Raw genomic sequence first — 14,139 nt, 5'->3', positions numbered from 1 at the left:
AGTATCGTCTTGAAGCCTGTTGTCCTTTTCCATTTAGCTCCTCCCTGAGAATGACCGTTTTGGGTTTTTTTTTATTTTGTATACACACTCGAGGATTGTGAAGGAGCTAGATTAGTACAACGAAAGGATCAGAACACAACAGCACAAAGGAACAGTGGAGAGAGGGGGAAGGGGGGGGGGGAACAGCAACAGCAGAGTTGAAGGACAAGATAGTCAGACTTGGACAAACAATGGGTGTGGGAAGGAAAGAGGGGCAGGAGAGGATGCATGGGGTGGAAAACATGGAAACAGAGGGAAAGTGGAAATTTGGAAGGAGGAGGGATTGGAGTGGGGGAGGGAGATTAATGAGGGTAGAAAAGATCATGGTTTTGGATTGGGGACGATCTGAGATGGTGGTAAACAGCTGCCTTGAAGACCGAGAAGTAAGAATGAGGTTGAAGAGAATGTGGAAGTTGTTTCCACATGCAGGGAAAAGTGTAACACATGAGGGGAGGTGAGCAGTGATCCTGGACTTTGGGAGTTTCACCAGAAGGGGGTAAATTCGGTAAGACTGACGGACATATGTACAATTAATGGTGGGCGTACCATGCTTAGTGGGCGTGTCACATTTCGGAAAATGTTCCGCCCACCATCTTTGATTACAAAAGCATCACCTTGGCTGCGTGTTAACCCAACTGAAGCAGGGATCAGAACATGTGCTTTTATTCGTTTAATTCTCACCGTCTGTTTCCTTAATCCCTTTAAAATCATATACAACTGGCTTGTAAGGTATAAACGTACGGAGGCTTATCCATCACGATGCGTATGGTCATACGTGGGTTATCTCACAAGTAAGTTATTACATGAGCCAGAAAAGGTGGACAGAGGTTGCCCAGCTAACACAACAACGTTGGACCAACGTTGGAAAATAGACGTCGCATTTGCAACCAATAGACAACGTTAGGCCAACGTTGGAAAATAGACGTCGCATTACGGTGCGAGTCATATAATATATTGTTTAGTTATCGTCGATGAGGACTTTGGGGTCGGGATGCGTGGTCGGCCTGGGTGACTTGGTCTTGACTAGATGCTAGGCCGCACCTCATTTTGTCCAATAAAGTGGTTTTAAAATATTTTTTGATGGTTCTTATGCTTATCATTAGATGCATAACGTTCGTAGCGAGGTGTGGATATATGGATTGACATCGGATGGTCTGGGATTCGGGATTTAGGAGCTTCGAAGTTTTTTTGCACTCTGTCAAAGCGCCTTTGGGCTTCATGAAAAGCGCTATACAAAATAAATGAATTATTATTATTATTTGCAACCAATAGACAACGTTAGGCCAACGTTGGAAAATAGATGTTGCGTTTGCAACCAAAAAACAACGTCAGGCCAACGTTGGAAAATAGATGTTGCGTTTGCAACCAAAAAACAACGTCAGGCCAACGTTGGAAAATAGACGTCGCATTTGCAACCAATAGACAACGTTAGGCCAACGTTGGAAAATAGACGTCGCGTTTGCAACCAATAGACAACGTTAGGCCAACGTTGGAAAATAGACGTCGCATTTGCAACCAATAGACAACGTTAGGCCAACGTTGGAAAATAGACGTCGCATTTGCAACCAATAGACAACGTTAGGCCAACGTTGGAAAATAGACGTCGCATTTGCAACCAATAGACAACGTTAGGCCAACGTTGGAAAATAGACGTCGCATTTGCAACCAATAGACAACGTTAGGCCAACGTTGGAAAATAGACGTCGCATTTGCAATCAATAGACAACGTTAGGCCAACGTTGGAAAATAGATGTTGCGTTTGCAACCAAAAAACAACGTTAGGCCAACGTTGGAAAATAGACGTCGCATTTGCAACCAATAGACAACGTTAAGCCAACGTTGGAAAATAGACGTCGCATTTGCAATCAATAGACAACGTTAGGCCAACGTTGGAAAATAGATGTTGCATTTGCAACCAAAAAACAACGTTAGGCCAACGTTGGAAAATAGACGTCGCATTTGCAACCAATAGACAACGTTAGGCCAACGTTGGAAAATAGACGTCGCATTTGCAACCAATAGACAACGTTAGGCCAACGTTGGAAAATAGACGTCGCATTTGCAATCAATAGACAACGTTAGGCCAACGTTGGAAAATAGATGTTGCGTTTGCAAACAAAAAACAACGTCAGGCCAACGTTGGAAAATAGACGTCGCATTTGCAACCAATAGACAACGTTAGGCCAACGTTGGAAAATAGATGTTGCGTTTGCAACCAATAGACAACGTTAGGCCAACGTTGGAAAATAGACGTCGCATTTGCAACCAATAGACAACGTTAGGCCAACGTTGGAAAATAGATGTCGCATTTGCAATCAATCGACAACGTTAGGCCAACGTTGGAAAATAGATGTTGCGTTTGCAACCAAAAAACAACGTTAGGCCAACGTTGGAAAATAGACGTCGCATTTGCAACGAATAGACAACGTTAGGCCAACGTTCGAAAATAGATGTTGCGTTTGCAACCAATAGACAACGTTAGGCCAACGTTGGAAAATAGACGTCGCATTTGCAACCAATAGACAACGTTAGGCCAACGTTGGAAAATAGATGTTGCGTTTGCAACCAAAAAACAACGTTAGGCCAACGTTGGAAAATAGACGTCGCATTTGCAATCAATAGACAACGTTAAGCCAACGTTGGAAAATAGATGTCGCATTTGCAACCAATAGACAACGTTAAGCCAACGTTGGAAAATAGATGTCGCATTTGCAACCAATAGACAACGTTAAGCCAACGTTGGAAAATAGACGTCGCATTTGCAACCAATAGACAACGTTAAGCCAACGTTGGAAAATAGACGTCGCATTTGCAATCAATAGACAACGTTAAGCCAACGTTGGAAAATAGACGTCGCATTTGCAACTGATAACGTTGGAAAATAGACGTCGCATTTGCAACCAATAGACAACGTTAAGCCAACGTTGGAAAATAGACGTCGCATTTGCAACCAATAGACAATGTTAGGCCAACGTTGGAAAATAGACGTCGCGTTTGCAATCAATAGACAACGTTAGGCCAACGTTGGAAAATAGACGTCGCATTTGCAACCAATAGACAACGTTAAGCCAACGTTGGAAAATAGACGTCGCATTTGCAACCAATAGACAACGTTAGGCCAACGTTGGAAAATAGACGTCGCATTTGCAACCAATAGACAACGTTAAGCCAACGTTGGAAAATAGACGTTGCGTTTGCAACCAATAGACAACGTTAAGCCAACGTTGGAAAATAGACGTTGCGTTTGCAACCAAAAAACGTTAGGCCAACGTTGGAAAATAGACGTCACATTTGCAACCAATAGACAACGTTAGGCCAACGTTGGAAAATAGATGTTGCGTTTGCAACCAAACAACGTCAACAATGCGCTTTCGACCAATTGACCAAATGCCAACGTTTGCCCATCGGTGTTGTGTTAGCTTAGCATGTTTTCACCCCTGTCTGTGAGCAGGATATCTCAAAAAGTTGTGGATGGATTCAGACGAAACCTGGTGGACAGGCTGGGTAAGAGGTAAGGAAGAATTGATGAAAATTTGTTGAAGTTATGAATCCGGATCCAATAATTTTTTCGTGATTATTCACCGTTGAGAGATGGGACCAAAAACAATATAAAGCTGACGGTCATCTCTTGAGGTTGCAGTTCAGAACACTGCTGAATTTGGGGGACGCACCTAGGAGCCCTCTGATCCCCTGGGAGGCCGCCTCGCAGCCAGCATGTCCAGCTGGGGCCCATATGGGTCCTACGTGGGCTAACCTATGGGTCCCAAGTGTGTCCCGCACATTGGCCCCAGCTAGAGTTGTCCATAGGCTCCGCCGTGGCCCAATTGGGCGAGGTCACATGGGCAGGACATGGGCTTTTTGTGGGTTAACCCACATAGGCTGGACATGGGATTTTCATGGGTTACACATGGATATTTTCCTGGGCCTCATGTGAATGTAAATGGGGTGTAAATTAATACTGCATTAGCTACAAAAGTACTGCTTTACTGTCAGTAGAAATATAGAATGGAGTGTATTTTTATAGAGGCTTTTGCTTGAAGTTATCTTAAAGAACATCCGGACTTGGATCTGTCAAAACAAGCTAATTATGGTAAATACTTTAATGGTGTTCCTGTGGTATTTGAAATGTATTGAAACGTCTTCCTGTGGAATTCCTGCTGCCAGAATACCAATGGTGTGAACCTCTGAAAGTTTGACGAAGACAAGATCCGTTCACCCATCCCTGAGAGAAATGGTGACACACACACACACACACCTCATTAGTATGTATCGTTTTACTAAAGATCAAACTTTCAACCCTCTACATTGAACCACCATCCGAAGTATCATAAAATTGACGATTCAAGTATTATCGATTTACATCAGGGTCTACAACACGATGCAGATCGATTAATACTTGAATCGTCAATTTTATGATACTTCGGATGGCGGTTCAATGTAGAGGGTTGAAAGTTTGATTTGGTATACAAAAATTTGTATGCCAAGACTTTGTGTACAAAAAAGAGTTTTGTTGAGACAGGTGTTCAAAGGTTTATATTGCAAATTCAGAGTTGTCTTTGCAAGAATATGAGGAGGTACTTTGTGATGCATTCACCATAACATTTAAACTGACATAATAAAATGCATTAAACTTAATTAAAGCACATTATTTTATACTTGTAACAACCTCAGAGGAGGTCAGAGCCAGTGTTGGACCCTGTTGTTAATAATGATTGAATAAGAAAGTAAATGCGGTTTATTTCACCTTTCGGCACCATCTCCATTCTCCATGTTATGGATGCAAAGTTGCTGGAAGTTTTCACCCTATCCTATCCTTTTCAAACATAATATGTAGAAGTCAATACAATGGGGCAGGGGGAAACAAGGTTGCATTTTATTACTAGGACCTAAATAAAAATATTATGCTTGCAGGAAAGTGTAGGTCATCTGCACAATTCCTTTCCTTTTGATAATCGCATTCTGAAATTAAAAATTTGAGCAATGTGTGTTTTTGTTGATTCTTGACCAAACGAGAAGAAAAATAACAACAATACTCTTCAGAGAAAATGCCGGTGGCCAAAATCAAGCATATACCCAGCAGGTTGAACAAAACCTTGAAGACATTCATAGTCTTAAAGGTTAAACTGCTTAACATTATAATCATGCAATGATGCGGAGCTCTTATAGGGCCTACTCGCCCTGCTCATCAGATAGTCGACACAGAAGGGTCTGTATTTCCAACCCTGAGTCCCAGGGCACCACCTCGGCCTTGCACGATCCGACCTTTGCGGCCAGCCTCTTCTCAAGCGCAAATCCACGCCTCGGCATCGCGACGTCGCTCGCGGACAGGTCGAGCACCGGGCAGAGGTCGTTGTTTCCGTCACCGACGTAAATGACGCGGCGATAGCGTCGCCCACGAGCCGTCTCTTCCGCCACAAAGTCGCGCAGCGCCCTCCGCTTGCACAGATGTGGCGGGCACACGGGGCAGGAATGCGAGTGGAAAGGGCTCACAGAGAGCGCGCTGCTCTCGTCTACCTGCGTCGACGGATTTGTGATGATTGTCCGGAAGAGAGTGTGCACTCGCGCCGCCTCCAATGTCCAGGAGATGAAGGACAGGTTGGAGTCGGATGCCACGATGCTGTCGTAGTGTGCCCTGTTGGACTCTGTTGGGTTACAGGGTGTAGAGTTATGTTGCAGGCCCACAAAATCCTCATCCACTCCCGTGGCATCACTGTGCTACTGTATTACCATTGTGTGTCTCGGTTACCAAGGAACACGGTTACCATGGTTACAATTGTGTGTCTCGGTTACCATGGAACAGTGAATGCATCATAACCACAGCAAAATCATTGTTTTCTACATCGGCCAACAATATTCCTATCCGTCGGATTGCAAAATCACAAATTCTTTGTGCAGAATATCCTGCTCGGTGCCATTGGCGAATATTTGTTTCCTGCATCAACTGTATCGGACAAAAGAAACAATAAGCGGCCGCACACACACCCTTGAATGTACACTTTCTGGCTCGTGTATTCAGCGATTCAAATTCAAGCAACTTTGGGGCATGGGCCTCTGATTCACAATCGACCAGCAGCATATGAGGAAATGATCAAATGCTGAGAATAATAAATATCTGCATAACCAACTCGTATGTTAAATTACATTACGACGGGGGGAGGTGTGTTTCAGACAATCAAGCGGTGGTTCTAATTTGACTGGGACAAACTGCAAGTTCGTTTTGAAAAGTTTGTACGAAGATTAAACAATCATAAAGTGTCGCGTTTTAAAATAGGCAGTTTGGAGAAAAAGCACAAATTTTTTTTGTAAATTTATTTATTTATTTTAACCTAAGCCACCGAAGGTGGATGGAGGTTATGTTTTCACCACGTCTGTCTGTTTGTTTGTTTGTCTGTCTGTGAACAAGATATCTCAAAAAGTTGTGGACAGATTCGGACGAAATTTGGCAGAGAGGTAGCGTATGTGACAAGGACAAAATGATTAGATTTTGGTGAAGATCCGGATTCGGATCCGGCTACTATTATTTTTTAAAGTGATTCTTCACCATTGGGAGATCGGGCCAAAAACGATACATAGCAGGATATCTCAAAATGTTATGGACGAATTTGGACAAAACCTGGTGGACCGGTTGGGTGTATCACAAGGAAGAATTGATTCGATTTTGGTGAAGATCTGAATATGGATTCGGATACGAGAATTATTTAATTTTCAAGTGATTCTTCACCATTGAGATATCGGTTGAAAAGCGATATATAACATGATATTTTAAAAAGTTGGGGTAAGTTGGTAAGGTGATAAGAACGAACGAGCAGATTAGATTTTGGTTCAGGTCCGAATCCAGATCCGGCTTATCATTGGGATACAAAACAAACTGTTCAGCCGGGCGGAGGTTTGCGCTCTACCGAGTGCCGTTCTCGTTAAATAATTTATTTACAAATTAAAAAAAAACTTATTTAAAATGTATTTATTCAAAAAGCACAAAAATACAATTCAGTTTATTCTAAGATCAGAGATGTAATTTCAATGGAGAAACATAGAATGACATGTTATGATGTCACCATTGCAAGTTCAAATATGCATCAGAGTTTAGTGTAGTGTCAAACTAAATTATGCGAGTGTTTTTCTTGTTTAATATTGGATATTGTTGGTTGAGCGACGTTGCGTTGTTTGCTACAATTTGTGCGAGGAACAAATCGATTTCGCCAAAGATGCGAGCGAGAATTGGCAACTGCTGAACGAGTGACCTTTTCTTTTGTATACCAGGTGGAGGCTCGTGGAAGAACAACCGTCTTGAAGAGCCGAATGGAAGGAAGAGCTTGAAGAGGATGTGGAAGTTGGTTCGAGAAGAGGAACGAATGAGTGGGTGCGAGCAGTGATCCTGGAAGATTTTTGCTCTCATTGATTTTTGGAGTATGGATCACGTGTAGGGAATGATATAACCTCGTCTCCTTTGCATCCTTCCTGATATATTTCACTGCCTTGTAAACTAAATCGAGGCTTTGTACTTGGTGAACCTTTACCTTTCTCTGACGGAGGATGGACGTCCACAACATAAATCAGCTCCTTTGTGCGTTTTGTCTTTGTCTTTTCATTCTGGTAGGAAGGTCACTCTTTTTCCACTATTCGTCGACCATGCTGTGCCCCCTGTTGCTGGGCTTTCTTGGTGAGTCTTCAATAGAAACTGAACTTACTAAGGGTATTCACAAAATCCTACAAACAAGATGCTCACAATCGTCCAAGAAACTTGAAAGATTCCATCGTTTCATTTTTCCATGCATCTGTATATAGTTGGTGAAAAGAAATTGATTGTACAATGGAACATCAGTAAAAAGTTTCCTTTTCTTGGACAATTGTGAGGTCCAAGAGCATCTCAATTTGTCTCAATTGTCAATTTGTCTCAATTTGTCTCAATTTGTGTCTCAATTTGGGCTTTGTGAAACACCGTCCTGAGTTTGGTTTCTCACTTTGCCGTCAAGTTTGTGTTCCGAACATCTCACCTGAACACGATCCAGAAATTAACCTATAAATAAATGAATTAGCTTATAAAGAGTTTCCATTGATATTTCTGAATAACGAACTATTATGCAAGAAAAGTTTTCACAAGAAATAAATATCAAGGCTTTAAAAAATAACGAAGAACCAAACTGCATTCAATACCCGATCTACATACTACATATGCAAGCATTTGCAAGGGTTGTGAGCTCCCTGTGCTGCTTGAGCTGCACGGAATCGTGGACCCAGCAAAGCGTCAGAAATGTGTGAATGTTGCGAAGCCTGACGTCACAATGCAAGAGTGCGTGTCACTGCAGGTAACCGCACCTTTGAGAGTGACTGTGTGGATGCGTGTCAACCCACCTGGTTGAAATGAGGATGAATACGGGCCGCGGCTTTAAACCAGCGAAGGATCATGAGAACTCCTTACTTTCATTACCTGCAGCAATGACACATTCCAAAGGATATGTGATCACGTGGTGTCATGTCTTGGCTCCTCCATGGTTGACGTACGCGTTAACTGCCCTTTCAGAAGTTTTTATTTTTGGGTGCGTCGGAAACGGTCTCTCTCTCTCTTTCACTCTCTGAAAAACATACTGCAGGTCTAGTGCAGTGCAATGGAGTTCAATTGGCTTTCTATCTGAAGCCTCGTCAAAACTTTCAGCGTGCACTTGTACTGGTAATATAAGGGAAGAGTGGAAAGTGTGTCAAAATGTATTATATAATATATAGATGCTATAGTCATTACCATTGTATTATTTTCTGTTGAACTATGATTAAATGCTGGCACTCACATGTGCAGTGCATTCAGAAAGTATTCGGACCCCTTCACTTTTTTCACATTTTGTTATGTTGCAGCCTTTTGCTGAAATCGTTTAAATTCATTTTTCCCTCGTCAATCTACACTCAATACCCCATAATGACAAAGGGAAAACAGGATTTTGGAAAGTTTTGCAAATTTATTAAAAAGAAAAAACCGAAATATCACATTGACATAAGTATTCATACCCCTTTGCTATGACACCTGAAATTTAGCTCAGGTGCCTCCCATTTCTCTTGATCATCTTTGAGATGTTTCTACACCTTGATTGGAGTCCACCTGAGGTAAATTCAATTGATTGGACATGATTTGGAAAGGCACGCACCTGTCTATATAAGGTCTCACAGCTGACAATGCATATCAGAGCAAAAACTTGAAAATCACAACAAACCCAATTTGTTATCAATGTTCGTCTTTCATTAATCATCCACTTTCTAAACTCCCCTCTTGCCCCTCCCATCCAAATCCCCCCCCCTTGCACCTACACTCCGAAACTTCCCCCTTGCCCCTCCACTCTTAAACTCCCCCCTTGCCCCTCCACTCCTGAACTCCCCCCTTGCCCTTCCCCTCCTAAACTTCCCCTTTGCCCCTCCCCTCCTAATCCCCCCCCTTGCCCCTCCACTCCTGATCTCCCCCCTTTCCCCTTCCCTCCTAAACTCCCCCCTTGCCCCTCCCCTCCTAAACTCCCCCCTCACTCCTCCCCTTCAAAACTCCCCCCCAATCCCTCCCATTCAATTCTCCCCCCATACCATTCCTCTCCAATTCTCTCTCCTCCCCCCTCCTCCTCCAAGCTGCCTCCTCCCCACTTCGTCTCCCTTCTATCTCATACCTCCACCCCCCCAAACCTTCTACTTTCCTCTGCCCCCCCTCAAACAACCCCTCACTGTGCCGCATCCCTTCACCAGCAAACCTTTCATCCTCCTCATCCTTCCCTTTCTTGGAACTCTTCTGCAACATCTGAAGCACTATCAACTGCTCTCCCTACCTCCCCCTCTCATCCTTCATCTTACCCTACTCCTCCCCTCCCCTCCCCTGTACCCGATGCTCCCCCTCTCTCTTCATTAACGGTATGGACCTCAAACATCCGGGGCCTTCGCTCAAACCTGACTGATCTCTCCATACAGGTTGCTTCTGACAATCCAGACTTGATCTGCTTAACAGAGACTTTCCTCCTTCAAGATGTCTCTGATTCCTTAATATCTCTTCCTGGTTACTCCCTCCTCCGGTATGATAGACCTGAGCCTTGGCCTGGTGGTGGGGTGGCTATCTTTGTCAAAAACTCTCTTCCTCACTCTCCTTGCACTGCTCTCTTTCCTCCTCACCCGCAGGAGTACCTCTGGTTACGGCTTCCTCTCCGCTCCCACCTTTTGTTCATATGTGTTCTGTACCGTCCCCCAAACAGTGATGACTCCATCTACATTTCAATGTCTGACAACATGGACCAACTTCTATCCACTCATCCCAACTCTCTCTTCCTCATATGTGGTGACTTCAACTGTCATCATGCCACCTGGTTGGGTGTGGGTTCCTCTCTCACTAGTCATGGCACCTCAGCAAAGGACTTCTGTGACTCACTGGGATTGACACAATCTGTCAATTTCCCGACCCGGATCTCAGCCAATGGAGTATCTTCTCTTCTAGACTTGGTTATGACAAACTTCCCTGCTAATGTCTGCTGCTCTTCTTCTGCTCCAATCGGTTCTTCTGATCATGTGCTTGTCAAAGTGGACATCTCTCTGGCCATTCTCAGAGAGCCTCCTCAGCGTCGGCGAGTCTGGCATTTCACTCAGGCCGACTGGGACGGTCTTCAAGCAGCCATCAATCGTCTGGATTGGTCTCCCATCTCCACTGCCTCTGACATCAATTCTTCCTGGGAATTCTTCCAAAGCAAACTGATCTCTCTCATGCACAGATTTATCCCATCTCGCCTTCAATTGTCTTACCCTTCCTCCCGTCCATGGTACACTGAATCTTGTGGTGAGGCAGTTGCCCTGAAACAACTTGCCTTTGCCTCTTGGAAGGCTAATCCAACTGAAGGAAATCTCAGTTCCTTCCACCAAGCTCGGAACAAGTGTGTGTCTACCCTCAGGAGTGCCAGGAAGCACTATCTCTCCTCACTCAAGAATGAACTCTCAAACCTGTCTCCTTCCTCCAAATCCTGGTGGCGTCTGGTCAAATCCGTGTCTGGTGTTTGTTCCCCCTCCATCCCCTCCCTTACCTCAAATGGCCACACAGTTGACATCGCACGTGACAAAGCCGAATGCCTCAACTCTGTGTTCGCCTCGAAATCCTTAGTCCCAAACCCATCTCTCTCTGTTCCCACCTTTCCCAGTCGAACCCAAATGCTCCTGGACTCTGTGTCCTTCTCTCCTGACAAGGTGGAGGAGTTTTTGTCAAACCTCGACTCTGATTCTGCAACTGGACCAGACGGCATCAGCCCACGGGTCCTAAAATCCTGCTCTGCCACTCTATCTCACCCTCTCTCTGTTCTTTTCACCCTATCTTTTGCTCAAGGTCATCTGCCAGCATCCTGGAAATCAGCTAACATTACCGCTTTACACAAAAAAGGTGCAAAAACAGATCCTTGCAACTACAGACCAATCAGCCTGCTCCCAATTATCAGCAAAGTCATGGAATCCATCATTGCTTCGGATATGAAATCTTTCCTCTTCTCCAATGGCTTGATCTCTGATCATCAATTTGGTTTCAGACCAGGTCACTCTACTCTGGACATGCTGCTTCTGCTGTCTCAACAATGGATGGAGGTCCTGAATGCCAAACAGGAAATCAGAGCTGTCTCCCTTGACATATCAAGGGCCTTTGATACGGTCTGGCACCCAGCTCTGCTCACCAAACTCTCCTCCTATGGTATCCATGGAAATCTCCATGCATGGCTTGCGGACTTCCTCTCTGGTCGCAGTCAACGTGTGGCCCTGAATGGATTTCTCTCATCTCCCCTTCCTGTTCAGGCTGGAGTTCCCCAAGGAAGTATGCTGGGCCCTGTGCTTTTTCTGGTCTTTATCAATGATCTCTCTGACTCTCTGGAAAATCCTCTCTATCTCTTTGCTGATGACTCCACTCTCTGCCGCTCCATTCCTCTTCCCTCAGATAGGCAGTCTGCAGCCTCCTCACTCTCTGAAGACCTGGACAAAATCACAGACTGGTCAAACAAGTGGAACATGTCTTTCAATCCTGCCAAATCTCACTCTCTTACTATGTCTCTCCGAAAAGATCGACTGGACAACCCTCCCATCTACTTTCTCAACAATCCTCTCCAAGAAGTTCTGTCACTCAAGCTTTTGGGTCTCACTATCTGCCATGATCTTTCTTGGGAAAACCACATTTCCAAGCTGGCCTCCAAAGCCAGTCGCCGACTGGGCATCCTCCGTCGTGCGAAGTCCTTCCTCGGCACACCTGAGCTCCTCACCACATACAAGGCTTTCATCCGCAGCTCAATGGAATACTGTTCTCCCCTGTGGGCTGGTGCTCCTGCCTCACACCTGGCTCGGCTTCACGCTGTTGAATCCAAAGCTTTCAAAATCATTGGAATCTCCCGCGATGAAGCTATCTCTGAGGGCCTTTCACTCACTCACCGCAGGCAGGTAGGTGGTCTTTCTGTCTTCTACCGACTCCTCTCCGGCCTTGCTCCCCCAGCTCTCTCCGTGCTCTGTCCCCCAAATATTCCTACAGGTCGCACAAGATCTGCCAGCAACCCTGTGATGGTTAAACTGCCGAAATCTCGGCTCTCTGCTCACCTTCACTCTTTCATTCCTCTTTTCTCCCGCCTGTGGAACAAACTCCCACACTCCCTTCAATCCCTCTCCTCCCTCCAGGTCTTTAAAACAGCTGTTCACCACCATCTCTTATCTTCCCCCATCCATAACCTTGATCTTTTCTACCCCCACTAATTCACCCCAGATCCACCTTGTTTGAAATTCCAACTTATTTCCTGGAAATCCTGGCAGTGTCCATATGTTTATACCTCTCCCACCCCCCCCCCCCCCCTTCACATGCCTCCCCCCCTTCACATGCCTCCCCCCTTCACATGCCTCCCCCCCAAAGCCCTCTCCCTCCCACAGATCTCTCGATGTCTCCATGTCTCTCGGTCCCTGCTCTCAAATGTTGTGTTTGTGTCCTTCCCCCTCTCTCCCCATCTTGTCTACCGCTCCCGATGTTATTTGTTTTATGTGTCTGTTTGTCTTTCTGTGTGATTAATTTTCGCTCTTTCACGAGCCTCGATCTTGTATACAAAAAAAAAAAAAAAAAAAAAAAAAAAAAAAAAACAAGCCATGAGGTTGAAGGAACTGCCTGCAGAGCTCAGAGACAGGATTGTGTCGAGGCACAGATCTGGGGAAGCCGACAAAAAAATTTCTGCTGCATTGAAGGTTCCCAAGACCACAGTGGCCTCCATAATTCTTAAATGGAAGAAGTTTGGAACAACCAGGACTCTTCCTAGAGCTGGGGCTGCCCGGCCAAACTGAGCAATCGGGGGAGAAGGGCCTCGGTAAGAGAGGTGACCAAGAACCCGATGGTCACACTGGCTGAGCTCCAGAGATCCTGTGTGGAGATGGGAGAAACTTCCAGAAGGACAACCATCACTGCAACACTCCACCGATCTGGGGTTATGGCAGAGTGGCCAGACGGAAGCCAAACAGTTCAATCTTGGTTTCATCAGACCACAGAATCTTGTTTCTCACAGTCTGAGAGTCCTTTGGGTGCTTTTTTGCAAACTCCAAGCGGGCTTTCATGTGTCTTTCACTGAGGAGAGGCTTCCGTCTGGCCACTCTGCCATAAAGGCCAGATCGGTGGAGTGTTGCAGTGATGGTTGTCCTTCTGGAAGTTTCTCCCATCTCCACACAGGATCCCTGGAGCTCAGCCAGAGTGACCATCGGGTTCTTGGTCACCTCTCTTACCAAGGCCCTTCTCCCCCGATTGCTCAGTTTGGCCGGGCGACCAGCTCTAGGAAGAGTCCTGGTTGTTCCAAACTTCTTCCATTTAAGAATTATGGAGGCCACTGTGCTCTTGGGAACCTTCAATGCAGCAGACATTTTTTTGTAGGCTTCCCCAGATCTGTGCCTCGACACAATCCTGTCTCTGAGCTCTGCAGGCAGTTCCTTCGACCTCATGGCTTGGTTTTTGATATTTCAGTTTTTTCTTTTTAATAAATTTGCAAAACTTTCTAAAATCCTGTTTTCTCTTTGTCATTATGGGGTGTTGAGTGTAGATTGATGAGGAAAAAAAAAGAATTTCAACGATTTCAGCATAAGGCTGCAACATTACAAAATGTGAAA

The 14,139-nt window shown here is 45.0% G+C and overlaps 1 protein-coding gene across 5 annotated transcripts in view; it reads right to left on the bottom strand.

Annotated features, from left to right (window-relative positions):
• Positions 1-4,554: 4,554 nt before the first annotated feature.
• LOC137438209 (pyridoxal phosphate phosphatase PHOSPHO2) overlaps positions 4,555-14,139 on the bottom strand; it is a 70,107-nt gene continuing 60,522 nt past the window's right edge. For all 5 annotated transcript variants that reach the window (XM_078766480.1, XM_068133268.2, XM_078766481.1 and 2 more), the window contains one exon: positions 4,555-5,681. In XM_078766480.1, the coding sequence (XP_078622606.1) occupies positions 5,209-5,681 (473 nt within the window). In that variant the 3' untranslated portion in view covers positions 4,555-5,208. The remainder of the gene's footprint in view (positions 5,682-14,139) is intronic.

The sequence above is a fragment of the Myxine glutinosa genome, chromosome 12, assembly GCF_964187855.1.
Source record: "Myxine glutinosa chromosome 12, kmMyxGlut1.1, whole genome shotgun sequence".
Taxonomy (NCBI): domain Eukaryota; kingdom Metazoa; phylum Chordata; class Myxini; order Myxiniformes; family Myxinidae; genus Myxine; species Myxine glutinosa.
Note: the sequence above shows the minus strand (reverse complement) of the source record. Positions and strands in the feature narration are given on the sequence as shown.